Below are 17,285 nucleotides of genomic sequence, written 5' to 3' on the forward strand. Positions count from 1 at the left end.
ATTGCCTGGGCGTCGGCTAGGTGCCTCCGTGTGCATGGTTCCTCCCTGAGTAACCCCCACATGTGTATTTCCACTGTAAGCCTCCTTGAGCATGTGTCTTTCCCTTGGCAAGCCATCTTGCCCTCCTGGAGTTGAAAGTTGCCACCCCTCGGGCTGGTCACTCCAGTGTTCCTCCATATGTAGCCCTCCGGCCATATGTGTATCTTAAGTCCTCCCTACGGGTAGGCATGCTGCGGCATATCTCCTCTGAGATATGCTTCCCAGTGTACCTTGGTATTCCTGTGTTAAGTAGGACTCCTTCGTCTGTGCCAGTATCACGACAGGGGGATCAGACTTTCGCAGGGCACTGGAAGACAGCTGTGAAGGTGGCGTGATTTCACGGGGACCCCCATTCGTCGTCATCCGACGTAACTCGGAGTGACTACGAAAGGGAACGTCTCGGTTACATATGTAACCCTCGTTCCCTGAGTAGGGAACGGAGACGTTACGTCTCCCTGCCACTTCCGCTGTACCGCTGGGTAGACGCCTGAGTTCAGTCTCGGCTCCTCAGCGAAGACATATCTGCATGTTGCCGAGCGTCCTCCTTTTATACCCACGAGGTGGGGCGGAGTTACGCTATGCAAATTCCGCAGACCCATGGCATTTCATCGCCATTGGCTCGTTTTGTAATACTCGAAGTCGATAGGTGTTCTAAGCGAAACCCCCATTCGTCCCCCATTCGTCGTCATCCGACGTAACGTCTCCGTTCCCTACTCAGGGAACGAGGGTTACATATGTAACCGAGACGTTTGTTTGGGCTGTACAGCAGATCTATAAGAAAATAGTGTCATTGTCCATGATAAGTAAGTTCAGTGTTGATTTATTCCAGTTGCAAAAATCATTAGTTATAAATTAAGTTCATTTATCTATACAGCAGCCTCTGAGAAAACACTTATGTCATCGTCCAGCTCAGTTCAGTTCTCATACCTTAGTGTCAATCCATTGAGATCAATAATGTTGAATATTAAGTTATTAGGCCGCACTTGGCCCACTAAGTGTTATCTGTCCTCTAATTTAAAAAGGGCAACACTTAGCAGCAGTCTTTTGATATTTTATTGATGTTGCCCTAAAACTACCAAATATCTCTGAATATATGTCAAGAAATTATACATTTTCTTTCTGGTATGAACTTTTTTTTTTAATACCCTGGGTGGGAAAAGTAGTTCACCAATTTCCTTTTTAGTGTAAGTTTTCTCAAAGAATATTGAAATAACATCATATACAATTTTATATTTTGACAATGGACACCTGAGAAAATACAAATCACAGTTTCTAAATTATTATAATTACTATAATTATTGGCCCTGTGAAAACCAAGCATGGAACTCTATGGAGGAGCAAGTCTTCCTGATGTAAAGTGAGTGCATCATTCCATTGTTACTGTAACAATATTATATTGGCGGCAGAATGATAGTGTAGGTATGTTTTGCTACATTAAGAACTGGATAATTTGCAACATGCCAGACACTTTTTAAAGAGATTGTCTAACCATCTGTGCATGAGCTGAATCTAAAGCCTATTTGGGTGATGCAGCAGGACAATGACACAAAACACAAAAACAGCTCTAAAATGTTTAAAAGAATCAAATATTTTGGAGCAGCCTATTCAAAATTCTGACTTACTATTGGAGACTTTCAAGTCTCTTTCAAAGCGTCACGGCAAAGACATTGCTTAAATAATACATTCAAATAAATCATTAAAATTATACAGTCTTTTCTCTTTGTGCAATATTACAGTTGGTTTGGTTTGTTTAATGGCAACCATTAGTTCTAAAAAGAGGAATAACATGAAATGCCACTGTAGGTCAGATGAGGTAATTCAAATTTGGCTAGCTGTCACGCAATTTGTTGGTTGTTAATGTGGGTTTGCAATAATAAGTCAATCACAAGTCCATCTGTAATGTACCTATAAAGATAAAGGAACACTGAAGTCTAGAATTTGGTGTCCAAAAAAGATCTCGTCACAAAATTTCTCAGTTGCTTTGTAGATTTGGTATCACTTTACGGTAAGGTTACATGAATTATCATGAATTCATGTATAAATTCATGCATGAATTCTGCATTCATTCATGCATTAATATCTCATGAATCATCAGGAACTAACACGAGTTCAACGTTTTTCATTCATGATTTCATGGATGAACAACACCTTAATTAAAACATTAACTAAAATGAGCACATCATCATGAATTATGATTTATTAGGCATGGTCATTATGTTTTCTTTGTTCTTTGTCTATGTCAGTGTCCTATTCACCACTTTAGTAGAGGGGCCACACACATGATGAAGTCATTGGTAGATAATGCTTAGTTAATGATGACTACTGTATTGGCCAGACCCCAAAATAGACCACTCACACCTCATAGCACACAAATTCTGTTGACATTCAATTACAGAAGTCATCATTAACTAAGCATTATCTATCAATGACTTCATCGTGTGTGGCCCCTGAACTAAAGTGGTGACTAGTCCTTTGAAACACTGATGAACAATGTGCTATTAATGGTGGCATAACTGTGAACAAAGAAAACATCATGATCATGCGAAATAAATCATAATTCATGATGATGTGCTCATCTTAGTTAATGTTTTAATTAAGGTGTTGTTCATCCATGAAGTCATGAATGAAAACCGTTGAACTTGTATTAGTTCCTGATGATTCATGAGATATTAATGCATGAATGAATGCATGATTCATGCATGAATTTACATATGAATTCATGATAATATGGCAGTACCTTGAACAATGACTAGATAGAATAGAGACGGTCTGATCGCTGGCTCAGAAAAATCAGCTATTCCCTTTCGGTATTATGGAGAGGCATCACACTTTAATGATTCGAATCCCCACTAAACTCTGTTGTTGGAAAAGAGCATCTTGGTGAGCGTGGCATTGGTTAATAATTCAGCAGCGTTTTGTACTGCTCTCTCCATGACATCGACTTGCAGGAGAGGCGCACTGAGCGAACAGATGTCTATGGCGGACATGAGTAAACAAAAGCGAGCACCTCTACATGACTGTGCCTATGGGAACCCAATTATCCCAGTCTCCTCAATTCCTTATTTTATTCACTCCTTTTCTCAATCTTGTTTCACCCCCTTCTCTGTTAATTAACCTCATATCATCCAGCTGCTGCGTGCCCTTGAGTCAGTTTATCCAAGCCTGTTTGTTTTAAACACTCACAATATTCATTAATAATAACATTCAAGCTCACATTGATGTTCTTGACAGCCTTTATTAAACACTTACACCATTTGCAACTTTAATTAACAGTTCGCTTTGATGTGATCATTTCATGTGCCATCTCATTTCGTCCTCCTTTCCCTTAAGAAGACACTGATTTACAAAAGCATAAATTTCCATGCTGGATCAGGCTGGTTTGGTGCTGGTCTAGCTGTAGTAAAATGGTATTAGCATGCTGTTTATCAGCACTCCAGCATCCAAAACACAACACATACTGGTGACCAGTGGTGCTGGTCTTGTCAGAAAGGTTATCAGCCTTATATTAAGGTCATTATGACGTTGTCAGACTGCGTAGCACCAGTGTCTCTCGAGGGGATTGTCACTGTGCCATTACTGTCAGCATGTTAGTGTGCATGTGAGCATGTATAGGTGGGCCTTTGTGAGAGTGTGCTAGAGTGAGGCTCATCATGACTTCTGCTGACATTGTGAAACTGTTTTCAACTTAAAATTTGAACTCTTATTCTACACAGTAAAAAACATTGGATTATTTTTAACCCAACCGTTGGGTTACACATATTGGGTCAAAATGTTGGGTCATTATTTTAAATCATTGGGTAATTTCTAGTAATAACCCGGCTGTTTGGTTAAATACATGTTGTATGTAAACTTGTGTATGTTTAATTTATGTACACAACTATATTTACATTAATTTCTAGGCTCCCCAACATTTAATTTGTAATTTAAAAATATATTTGTTGAGACATATTTATTGTTTTATACAAATAATCAATCTTTGTTTGAAAACAAAGTGTATTTTATTTATTAAAATATATAAATAAATATAAATAATAAATAAAAATAAATAGTTAACTTAACTGTTTTGTTACTTTAAACCCAACTTGATTTACCCCAATACATTGGGTTAAAATAATCCACTGTTGGGAAGGTGCTATATCACCCCATAGTTGGGATATTCGTTGGGTTATTTTTAACCAAACAATATTAAGTGAGTAGAAATGGACTGATTCTTATAGGAATGAGAGTATCTAAAATGCTATTCTCGTATGCACATATCTAGTGACATAATATGCTAAAGTTAACCAAGTTAATTAGGCTAGAGGATTGAATATTTATATATAGTCATAATATTTTTTTGCAGTTTTTGCTTAAACAAATATTTTGATTAAAGACATATAGAATACAAGAAGCAGGTTAGGAAAAATTAAAGTACTCCTGTTATGCTTTTTCGGATATTAGCTTTCCTGTAGTGTGTAATAAAGCTGTTTGTGAATGTAAAAGGTACAAAGTTTCAAAGATCAAAATGCACAATAAATGGAGTTATAGTCTCCCAAAAGAAAGAACCAATTCTGAACTGTCTGAAAGAGTCGTCAGTAATTCGAGTCATACTTCCTGCTCAAACCTGGTTTGTTACAAATTTGCATAATGTAAGCCTATGGTCTTCATTGGCTGCTTGCAAACAATGTCTACTTTGACCCGCCCTGAAACACTGTAGTTTTAGCTGAGACCTGGAAGAGTTTGGTTTGTGTTGTCGTCGACATGTTGAGATTATGCTGTTTTCTGCGCTGTACAAGCAAATCCACTTTGCATGCACTTGGATGAGGACTTGTTACTGTTCGTATCACTGTGTATACAAGTGCAGAGGAATCTTCTGGAGCTGAAATTCAGATATGAAAATGGGCGTTGCAATGTATATTATGAGAAAATGTAAGTGTTTTTTGACCTTGGATGCATATAAACCTATTGTAGGTGACCTCCAAAAAAATGTGCAATGTGATGATGAATTCACATTTCTACAGCTTTGTTTTTCATAAAAAAGTTGTGAAGGTGCCATGTAATATATTATGTAATGTCAAACCCTTCCATGTGGTGAGCAGGACTTATAAAATATTTAGTATTCATAACTTATTTTCGCATCACTGGGTATGAACATTTATGTTATGGAATTTTATAAACCCAGTCTTTGTTCTGTGGTAGCATTTTGCCATATATTAGTGTTAAAAAATAATAGGGAGTATTATGTTCATATCAATTTACAAGCTCAATTTGACAGAGTTAAACGTTTTTACGTTGAGTTCTTATTGCCTGACATTGACTTTGAACAGTGCCCTTTGTGAGGAGTTGCTAATAAAATTGGATGAAGGAGCCCTGAAGGAGAAAGCTTGGGATCATTTGTGACTTTGATGGCACTGTCATTATATAGTGGAGTGATCTCTACTGAAAACAACATGTCAGAGCATATGCCTCATTTTATCATTTTATTTTATAATCAAAGACGGCATAGTTTCAGCATAATTCTCCTGATTGTTACATTCGACACTATGTGCACAGACAAGTGCTTGCTGTTCAGAATGAGACATAATGGAGAGAAATGTCTTGTTAAAGAGAGTGAGCCTGTATGTAATAATAATAATAATAATGGTAGTTCTTACTCTTGTTTGACTGTGGTAGGGTTCGGCGGACCGTCAGGACACAGGAGCCACTGAGGAGAAGGAGAAGAATGCACAAGTCCAGCTCGAGAAGGCCAAGGTAGATTGCAACTCCATAATTCTTTCGGCTGCCCATTTCCTGCTACCAGTGACGTTGGCCACAAGGACCGAAATATATCACGTTTTTTAGATGTGCTCATAAATTTTGCGCGGCTCTTTTTCCTCTGTCAAAGTAACAAGGTAGCTGTGTCGAAAAAGCTAATTAGCAAATGCCCTGGTTGATAAAGCACATCAGTGTTAAATCTTGTACTCTACCAAATCAATGGTCTACACACAACTGACAAACGCAAATCACTTGTGCCCTTTCTCCTGATTCTTTACACAGTCCAAAAACTGATAAGAAGCACCATAGCAAATTGTAAATGAGCAACGACAAATGCTTGGTGTTTTATCATCGGCCCATTTTAGCTAGGCTTTAAAAACTGAATGAAACCCCCTGCCTGTGCGAATGAGCCCCCTGAGGTCCTTTTTAATTAAGGTACTGAGCTGACAGCATCACGTCCTGCTTCAGTCCACCATCTCCCACAGAGCATCGGCTTTTAAAACCAGCCTATAAACAGCCCGACTGTCATTGAGCTGACATTTCACTTCCTTTTAAATCAAATACCAAATTATAATATAATGAATTAATATTTGAATTAATATTTAGTTTGATTTATTTATTATTTTGTTATGGCACAGAGTAATTATATACACTGAACAAAATTATAAACGCAACACTTTTGTTTTTGTTGTCAAAGATCTAAGACTATTCTTAAATATTGTTCACAAATCTGTCTAAATCCTAGTTTGTGTGCACTTCTCCTCTGCCGAGATAATCCATCCACCTGACAGATGTGGCATATCAAGATGCTGATTAGACAGCATGATTATTGCCCAGGTGAGCTTTAGGCTGGCCACAATAAAAGGCCACTCTAAAATGTGCAGTTTTATCACAAAGCACAATGCCACAGGTGTCGCAAGGTTTGAGGGAGCGCGCAATTGACATGCTGACTGCAGGAATGTCCACCAGAGCTGTTGCCCGTCAATTGAATGTTAATTTCTCTTCCATAAGCCATTTCCAAAGGCGTTTCAGAGAATTTGGCAGTACATCTAACCGCAGACCACGTGTAACCACACCAGCCCAGGACCTCCACATCCAGCATCTTCACCTTCAAGATCGTCTGAGACCAGCCACCCGGACAGCTGCTGATACAATCGGTTTGCATATCCAAAGAATTTCTGCACAAACTGTCAGAAACCATCTCAGTGAAGCTCATCTGCATGCTCGTCGTCCTCATCTGGGGCTTGACCTGACTGTAGTTTGTCGTCGTAACCGACTTGAGTGGGCAAATGCTCACATTTGATGGCGTCTGCCACTTTGGAGAGGTGTTCTCTTCACAGATGAATCCCTGTTTTCTCTGTAGAGGGAGAGATGGCAGACAGTGTATATGGCGTCGTGTGGGTGAACGGTTTGCTGATATCAACGTTGTGGATTGAGTGGCCTATGGTGGCGTTGAGGTTATGGTATGGACGGGCGTATGCTATGGACAAACGAACACAGGTGCATTTTATTGATGGCATTTTGAATGCATATGCAGATATGCAGATACCGTGACGAGATCCTGAGGCCCATTTTTGTGCCATTCATCCACGACCATCACCTCATGTTGCAACAGGATAATGCACAGCCCCATGTTGCTACGATCTGTACACAATTCCTGAAACATCCCAGTTCCTGCATGGCCAGCATACTCACCGGATATGTTACCCATTGAGCATGTTTGGGATGCTCTGAATCGTCGTAGACGACAGCATGTTCCAGATCCTGCCAATATACAGCATCTTCGCACAGCCATTGAAGAGGAGTGGACCAACATTCCACAGGCCACAATCAACAACCTGATACTGACTGGTTTTCGGACCCCCTGGACCCCCTCAATACAATAAAACAGCACATTTTAGAGCACATCAAAGGAGAAATGCTCACTAACACAGATTTAGACAGATTTGTGAACAATATTTGAGAGAAATAGGCCTTTTGTGTACATCAGTGTTAATTTCGTTGACGAATAATTTTCATCATTATTTTCTGTGTGCACACACCTGACCCGAAGCAGCCATGCACATAGACACCCATACAGCGTGCGAGTGCTGAATTGAGCTCTCTTTCGAGTCTGAATGGACAAATACACACAACTTTATGTCTAAATGTCCGTTTTGTAGAGTATTCCCGTAAACTATGTCGGTTATGTCTTAAACAGTTGGGACTGGGAGTGAATCGGATGTGCATCAGTGCAATTGGATTCGCATGTCATTGGACATGATCCGATGTCTTAAAGTGACAGTGGGTAATAAACCTAATGCGGTATGTGTCCTTAATATTGATCAAGCAACAAAAGAAAAAGAGAAAAGCATTCACTGCTCGTTAATAGCTTTAATAAGGATTAATTAGATTTAATTCATACAAATAAATATGTCTGCTTGAAAGATGCAAGTAGTTATAAAGAATGCATATATCATTAATTGAATAGAAGACTGTGTTCTATTTTAGGAAAAGTGGTTTTATTTAATTTAAGTTATTTTTTAAGTCACAGTAGTTAAAGCTGTATTGCATGTTCAAACTTTAAAATCATTCATATTAACAGGTTAATAGATGTTTTCTCCAGGAGTATATGGGTTTTGATATTTTAGAGAAATTCTAAATTAATGCATTACAGTTTAACTAAACCCATTATATTTTAGTCGACTAAATCTACTGTAGATTTAGTCGACTAAAATCTTATTGTATTTCATCGACTAAAACTAAAACAATTCAGATGACTAAAATATGACTAAAACTAAATGGCATTTTAGTCAAAAGACTATGACTAAAACTAAATAAAATTTTGCTGTCAAAATTGACACTGGTGGACATAGAAAAAGTCTTAGATCTCTGAGTTCAGCTCATGAAAAATGGGGGCAAAAATAAAAGTGTCGCGTTTATAATTTTGTTCAGTGTATATATTGGTATAGGAGCATTGTTTTTTTTAAGATATAAAAAATATACATTGTTTGTGTCTTAGTAAGGCTCAAGTAATCGTTTAATGAAATGTTTTTATTTATACCAGATTTTCTTAAGACATTCTCAAAAATAATAAATATGAAATAAATACACAATCAAAAAAGCATGAGATAGTGATTATTTATTTTAACATTTTTATCCTAAAATCCTTTCATATTTTAATGTAAATTTTAGTTTTATAGGGTTAAAAAAATTGAAATCCCCAAAACTGAATTCCCACATTTTTTACACATAACCCTAGATGGCAATCAATCACTAACCAAACAAACCAACTGTTTATCACACAATCTCATTTGCTGACACAATTTTACAATTGTCCTTTTGTCCTGTTACTGTAAAGGTTAGTAAATATGGGCGAATCAGACCTGATTGCATGTTCGCATGTTGCTTACCCTCCTGCACTCCATATAAATTATCCATGCAAATTTTACAGCACTTGAAGGACAGGTTATAGAGCTGTGCAGACTGAATTACAATGATCTCATGTGCATTCAGTCTCATCCTATCTATTCAAACCCGCACTGTCCTCAAGCCTCATGTAGCTGCCATTAGACTGCATTGCCCTTCACTGGGCTGATATGGAGCTCTTCAAGAATGAATTTGTGCATTGCAATTGGTTTGAAGGTAAATGGATGAAAGCTATTATTAGTAACTTGCTTGGGGCAATGCAGCAATGCCGTTTTTCAAATCAGCAGCGTTTCCAGTTCCAGCACCCTTCTCAAAGTATCTGTCTACTGCCATTCACATGCTTACTCATACACAACCTCAATGACAGATTCATTAATATTCTCACCCATACATGTTACAACTACGCAGCGAGATTTATAGCAGTTCATATGCTCACAAAGGATCCTGATGGAAATTTGTCACATTCATGTGTTTTCTCAAAATGTAGAGTTTTACCTTTTTGTTGCTATTATTCAGTATAAGCCGGTTGCTTTCGCCGTTCGCACAAACTTCACCTACACTCCTGCAGATGATGACAACGTCCCCATACCAGGGCATGGGGTTTCCTTTGAAGCAAAAGACTTCCTACATATCAAAGAGGTCAGTGTGTTCACAGATCTCCTGCAGAATTATTACATTAAGTAAATCATATCATTTTTAATATATGGTATTGTTTTGTTGTTTGTGTTTACAGAAGTTTAATAATGACTGGTGGATTGGACGGCCTGTAAAGGAAGGGGGAGAGGTTGGTTTTATCCCCAGCCCAGTGAACCTGGAGACGATTCTGATCAGGAGAGAGGTGCAGGCCAGGAAGGCCGCCAAAGCGCTGGCCAAGTAAACAAAACATTGTTTCATTTTATATCTTTGTGTTCTTATTGCATGAATGAATCAGATATTTAGGGTGCTTTCACACTTTGATTGCCTGGTATGAACCCGAGTTTTGTTTTCAAAGCACATAAAGGCACTTTGCTCTATCTGCCACAAATGTATTGCAAATGTTTTAAAAAACACAGTCCAAAGTCCATTTCAGCTGAAGGCGTGCAGGAATCCTTTAGAAGGCTGCGTCCTCCGGAGGGGCGCCTACGTCATTGAGACTGCTTCATTTCAGTAAACTGACCACTACATTCCAAAGTCATTAAGAAATTAAAACAATTTACGCTTCACTAGGAATAACAGTAAAATTTATAATTGCTACTGTTCTGAAATAAGACATCCTTCATGATGTATGTGGCCGACAAATGCACAGCACATTTCGTATTTCGGAAGGAGGGGCTTCATCGAAATCGGCGTGTTCGAGCCAGACTGGGGAGAGGGGTGCTGTAATAATGTAAAATATGTGAAAAATAATGCGTTTTTTGAACAATGAAGCATGAATGTATTCTAGTACACCCAAAAACAAAATCAAAACTTCTTAAAAGGGCATAATAGGTTTAGGACCCCTTTAAACACAGTTTTATAAAATCATATGTCATGAGATGTCGGTTCACTTTCGCGATTTAGTACAATTCCGTTCGCATCAGCAATGAACTGTACCCCTTTTTATGCGTTCGCGGGTACGTCGCACCAAAGTTCGGAAAACAGTGTTAACATCATCCAAATGAACCAAACACTGATGTCGATTGAACCCGGATGTGCACCAAAAGTGCTAGTGTGAAAGCACCCTTAAATGTACATAAATTGCTCCAACATTCATTCAAATGCAAAAATGTATTTTTCTCATCACAGTAAAGCGGCTAGTGCTGCCAAAGATGATTTGAATGCAAAGAAAACGGCTCCACCTCCAACAGGTGCGCTTATTATTTCTTTCTTTCTTTCTTTACATGTGTGTGTATTATTATTCACAGTATTTATTAACAATTAGACAAATTACTGACTTTAGAATGTTTGTCAGTGCTAAATTGTTATCATCCACTAAACTGTGATTTCATCAATGCATCTAATTAGAATGTATGTGGAAAATAAATAATGTTATCATTTTATGTTTCTGTGTGTGTAATTAAATTTCTAATTTTTCAAAATGTTTACCTTTAGTTCAGCAAGTGAAGAAGAAATCGGTGAGCAAATACTTAATGCTTTGATTATGACCCCAACATACACATTTATGTTAATATATTTATATATTGCCTGCTTATTTAAGCATATTTTCACCAAGTGTCTTTAAATGCAGGGAGAGCAACTGGCTGCATATGATGTTGTGCCTTCCATGCGTCCTGTGGTGCTCATGGGGCCTTCGCTCAAGGGCTATGAGGTGAAGGCCGTTTGCCACTGTCTCTATATGTGCAGTGTTCAGCTATTCACTGACCAAAGTCTCTGAGGATTTTCAACATTACTGTTTTAAAGGACCCAGTGGCTCAGCAGACATATACAAACATTTTACTCTTAAAACAAAGTATCATTCTCAATTTAAATTGTATATAATGCATCTTATAGCAGAGGATAATGTTCTGTTATGCCTCACTTATTATGTAAAAATCTTTACTGCCCTCTACTGTACGTAACTGAACTTACACTTTAGTTTTTTTTATGAAGTGTTATTAATGAATTGCATATTTACTCTCTTGTATTTGAATGTACAGGTTACAGACATGATGCAAAAAGCGCTCTTTGATTTTTTAAAACACAGATTTGAAGGAAGGTATGGTACACATGATTAAGGAGTTAATGGACTATTGACTCATCGCAATGAATATTTGCTATTTTAATATTTACATGTAGTCATATAGAATGTTGTTTCTTACATGTTAATCCATCATTAGAATAACTATCACCCGGGTGACGGCAGATATTGCACTTGCCAAGCGGTCAATCCTCAACAACCCCAGCAAGCACGCCATAATGGATCGCTCCAACACCCGCTCTAGTTTAGGTAATCCCTACTTGGTCTTTTATGTCATTCCATACCAATACATAATTCTGAATGTATTGACTTAAAGGTGCTCTAAGCGATGTCACACGTTTTTTTAGGCCAAAATGTTTTTGTCACATACAGCAAACATCTCCTCACTATCCGCTAGCTGCCTGTCCCCTGAACACACTGTAAAAAAACACGGTCTCCGTAGACACCACAGGCTCCAAAAACAGCAACAAAAACCAACTGGGCTAACCCGCACCACGAAACATAACAAACTGTTCCAGCCAATAACCGACAAGAAGGATTTGGGGGTGGGGTTTGGGGGGTTAGTGCACGGTTGAGGAGGAGGGAGCGTCTAGCTAGCCTACGTTTTGTTTGACAATACTTCGAACGTCAACAAGAAGTGACGTCACCCAGCATCGCTTAGAGCACCTTTAATATTAATTCAGTCTAATTCAGAATCAGAGGGAGTCTAGGAAGAATGTATTAGTCATTGCACCCAAACAAATGCATGTATTGATAAAGCTGATTAATACTTACCAACTATTTAACATTGGGATAAAAGGACCAGAGCTTGATAGTTCAATGCAAAAAAAAGTATTTTTGTCTTAATTTTAAGTAATAATTTCATATTTCAAAACAAGATAAATGTATTTGATAAGCAAAACTGCACAAAAATTAAATAACATTTTTCTAAAGTATATTTATTTAGTTGTATGTATTTAAATACTAAATATTTGGAAAACAAGATCCCACTTACAGATAAACTTCCACTGCTTTTAAATTCTTGCAATTCTCACAACACAAAAAGTTGCATCATGTCATTGTAATTATTAAAGGGATAGTTCAACCAAAAATGAAAAAATTGTCATCATTTACTCACCCTCAAGTTGTTCCCAACCTGCATGAGTTTCTTTCTTGTGCTGAACACAAAAGAAGATATTTTGAAGAATATGGGTAACCAAACAGTTGATGGGTCCAATTGACTTCAATGGAATGGGGAATACAATACTATGGAAGTCAATGGTGCCCATCAACTGCTTGGTTACCAACATTCTTCAAAATATCTCCTTTTGTGTTCAGCACAAAAAAGAAACTCATACAGGTTTGGAACAACTCGAGGGTGAGTAAATGATGACAGAATTTAAAGTTTTGGGTGAACTTTAAGTAGCTGTTTAACATTAGTGGGTGTGGATCTGAGGTGTGTAGCTAGCTTTGGTTAGCTGACAGGATCTGATTGGTTCTGGTTCTCTCCACTCTGTCCCTCATATTGCTCTCTTACCTCAGATGCCGCGGGTATGTATTATAGCCTGTCTATGTTCCCCAACTCATTCCTGTTGGTGTAAAATTGCTTTACCTCTTTTAGAGAACACTATAAGTGTCAAAGAACCCTGATACTTTTAGTGAAGGTCATTGCTACTAAAAGCTTCGGCTTGTGTTAGACACCACAAAATCTCCAAAATTTGTGCATAATTTTTTTGGTCAAATAAATGCAAGCCAAAGTATTCAGTGTATGTGTAAGAGTAAGTTTTGCGCTGCTTAAGAAGTATTTTTTTCTTGTTTTTCTGAAAAAATATCTAAACATCTTTAAAACAAGATATAAATGTAAGATAAGACTAAAATGGTTTAGATTTTTTCCCCTCATGATTTGCGTTTTTAAAAAAAGAAAGAAAACTATCTCCCAGTGGAGTAAGAAAAATCTTGTTTTAAGATTTTTTTTTGTATTTTTTACTGGAAAACAATATAAAATTACTGATTAAGAAAATTATTTTTGCTGTGTGGTTGTGAAAGATAATGTTGAGCACCGTGTGAGCTGATTTTGAACTCACTTGTGATGTTTTTTTATCATTAAAGTTTGCTCAATTTGGAGCAAAGAGCAACTTTCATTGTTCTGTTACTTCCTGTGGACGAGGAACTGTTCTGTCAGCATATTTTGATCATCTCTATTCTCAAAAACATATTGCATGACCTGAGTATGGAATGTGTTTAGTTTTAAAGATGGGACTTGCACCTTATGCTTTTCTTCAGTTCTAAAACTTCATGAAATGGTGCAAAAACCTTATTTCTATTTTTCTTTCTACTTGTATTAGTGGAACTGGACATAAAAAAGCTTCCCATTCCATTCCATTTTAAGTGTTTTTGACTGCAATTCAGCAGATTTGTACTTCGATCAAAAAATATTGTTTGAAGATATTATAAGGATTTTTAGGTTGACGACTAGCCTCATTTATTTCTTTATCTGTCCCTACAGCCCAAATCCAAGGAGAGGTTGAGAGGATTTTTGAGTTAGCACGGAGCCTACAGCTTGTGGTTCTGGATGCCGACACCATTAACCACCCTATCCAACTAAGCAAGACCTCCCTGGCCCCTATCCTGGTGTATGTCAAGATTTCATCACCTAAGGTCAGAAATTATGTTCACAGAACTTGCAAATATTCTCACAATAATCATTTGCTTACTGATGAAACAGAGCCTGCTGTTTAAAAATGTGGTGTCGGTAAGATTTTTAAAAATGTGTTTACATTTTGTAAAAACACTTTACAAAAAGGTCTCATTTGTTAAAATTAGTTAATGTATTAACTAACATGAACTAACAGTGATCAGTGTATTTCTTACAACATTCATTAATTTTAATATTAATAAAAATAGTTCATTGTTTGTTCATGTTAGTTCAAAGTCCATTAACTGTTAACGAATAGAACTTTTGATTTTTAAAAATGTATTAATAAATGTTAAAATGAACATCAACTATGATTAATAATGCTGTATAAGTATTGTTCATGGTTAACTAATGTATAATGTTAACAAATAAAACCTTATTGTAAAGTGTTACCGAATTCTCTCATGCTTATCCAGTCTGAATTTATTTGATGATAATTTATAATAATAATACTTTATTCCTGTAATGGCAAAGTTGTATTTTTAGTCACTCAATATCATCAATGTTGAAAACAGTTGCGCTGCTTAATCTGTGATACTTTTTCTGGATTCTTTGTTAAAAAGTACACAAGAACAGCATTTATATGAAAAATAAGTATTTTGTGTCACTTTTGATCTGTTAGTAAGATTTGGGTGATTGAAATATATATATATATATATAATTTTCATTTTAAATTATGTTTTTCCTAATACATATTGTTCATTTAATTTGTATGAAATTAAATTAATATGTATGAATATGGTTGTATTGGTGATTAGTTACCACTACATGAAGATGCAGTAATAATCTGTAAAACTATTTGTTTTAGGTTTTAATGAGTTAAATGGCAAAACAGGACTCATTGACTGTGAAGTATTATGTTCAACTCTTATTATGAAATATATAATGTGCAATACTTCTATCAAAGTCATTCATAGATACAGCTGTAGTCATCAGACAAAAACCTCATTCAGCTTTATTTCAGTATACCAACCAGTTCCAGATGGTTTCTGTAATTTCCCTGTTTGAGAAAATGCTCAAAAATGCCATGTATGCTAACATGTTCAAGAATTCAGTTAGTTTTACAATGGAATAAAAAATAATTTAACCCACTAGGAGGCAGAAACAAGATTATTTTACCAGACAACGATGTCTGATCTGGTACTATATATCAGCTTGTTTGATAAACCTGTCACTTTTCTGATAACCACCTGTCTTTTTATTTATTTCCTTTCAAAGTGCACTACATTGTTCAAAATGATACATATCTTTCACACGAATAAGATCTATCTGTCTGTCACTAGGCTACACAAAGCATGGTTTCATTCACTGTCCAGAAACATGGTGTAGCTAATACATTCACACAGGAAATGCTTCTTTCAGAGAAGACCAGTTGCACAAAAACACTAACCTTTCTCTTGTGACCCAATATGACCTAACGTCCAGTGTACTTTCACCCCATATGCCTCCCACTCATCCTTCCTGTCCCTTTTTCCTTCCTCTTTTCATCTGCTTTTCAGGTTCTCACAAGACTGATAAAGACCAGGGGCAAATCTCAAACTAAACATTTGAATGTCCAGATGGTGGCCGCAGACAAACTGGCCCAGTGTCCTAATGTAAGTGTGCCATCCGTATACCTAAATATGATAGCAGTTGACTCTTTGCTAAAAATCCAGCCCTCTTAACTTTACAGAAAGTCCCATGGGGAGGATTTGGAAAATCTTCATGATAAGCTCTATTTTCATGTGGATTAGTTAATAACCTTTAAGATGGGATAGTCGATTAATCGTGATACAAAATGTCACCCTGTTATGCTCTTGATATATAACTTTGAACAAACTTAGAGTCCGTTTTTTTAGAAAATCAATATGAACACCCAAATTTCGAACCTCTTTGATGGCCTCCTTTTGACACTGCCCTAGTATAGCTGGAGGGCCTAATCACAAACTGATCTGATTATCAAGAGACTGTTATTTTTTACGCTGCATCATGTTGCAAAGCACCCAAGGCAGTCGTTTACATAGATTAGCCTCCCTGCAGTGCTATTGGCTTCATTTCACTGTCCCTTATACTTATCCTTGTTGTGACTTCACCATTGGTCTCTCTCACAGGAGCTGTTCGATGTCATCTTGGATGAGAACCAGCTGTCAGATGCCTGTGAACACATCGCTGAATACCTGGAGGCTTACTGGAGAGCCACACACCCTCCTGAAATGGAACCTCCCAACCCCATGCTGGAGAAACTGGCAGAAAACACACTCCCCACCAGCCCCACACCTGCTAAGGTATTGGACACACTCTGAGGAAAAACAGGATATGAAGTACTGAGATTGGACATTTACTGTACAGAACATTTTCTAGCCGAAAACATTTCAAAACAACTTACTCAGAAATAATCTTTAGACATGCATTTTCTATTTTTGACCCTGTGGACATTTATAAAAGTAACCCTTTTAAAACACCTCTCACTAGTTTAATTTGTCCTAGGACAGTGTTCATCAGTAAAAATATACACATTACCGTTCAAAAGTTTGTTTAAAAAAAATGCTTTTTAAAGAAGTCTCTTGAACACAAGCCTTGATTTATTTGATAATGTATTTCTGTGGTGGCAAAGCTGAATTTTCAGCATAATGATGCTGAAAATTCAGCTTTGCCATCACAGAAATACATTATCTTTTAAAATGTCTTCAGTGTCACATGATCCTTCAGAAATCATTCTAAATATGCTGATTTGGTGTTCAAGAAATATGTCTTATTATTATCGATGTTCAAACAGTTGTGCTGCTTGATATTTTT

The 17,285-nt window shown here is 37.0% G+C and overlaps 1 protein-coding gene across 4 annotated transcripts in view; it reads left to right on the top strand.

The window, feature by feature from the left end:
• Positions 1 to 17,285, top strand: part of cacnb2b (calcium channel, voltage-dependent, beta 2b) — a 41,084-nt gene that overhangs the window by 18,862 nt on the left and 4,937 nt on the right. For 3 of the 4 annotated variants that reach the window (XM_077230240.1, XM_077230255.1, XM_077230248.1), the window contains exons 2-12: positions 5,692 to 5,769; positions 9,697 to 9,819; positions 9,914 to 10,053; positions 10,945 to 11,006; positions 11,251 to 11,273; positions 11,387 to 11,467; positions 11,796 to 11,854; positions 11,976 to 12,085; positions 14,322 to 14,473; positions 16,010 to 16,105; positions 16,601 to 16,774. In XM_077230240.1, the coding sequence (XP_077086355.1) occupies positions 5,692 to 5,769; positions 9,697 to 9,819; positions 9,914 to 10,053; positions 10,945 to 11,006; positions 11,251 to 11,273; positions 11,387 to 11,467; positions 11,796 to 11,854; positions 11,976 to 12,085; positions 14,322 to 14,473; positions 16,010 to 16,105; positions 16,601 to 16,774 (1,098 nt within the window). Of the gene's footprint in view, positions 1 to 5,691; positions 5,770 to 9,696; positions 9,820 to 9,913; positions 10,054 to 10,944; positions 11,007 to 11,250; positions 11,274 to 11,386; positions 11,468 to 11,795; positions 11,855 to 11,975; positions 12,093 to 14,319; positions 14,474 to 16,009; positions 16,106 to 16,600; positions 16,775 to 17,285 lie in introns of all 4 variants that reach the window. The other variant, XM_077230242.1, reaches the window with a different exon arrangement.

This window comes from Siphateles boraxobius, unplaced genomic scaffold (assembly GCF_051911475.1).
Source record: "Siphateles boraxobius isolate OS27281-9 unplaced genomic scaffold, OSU_SipBor_1 1, whole genome shotgun sequence".
Taxonomy (NCBI): Eukaryota; Metazoa; Chordata; class Actinopteri; order Cypriniformes; family Leuciscidae; genus Siphateles; species Siphateles boraxobius.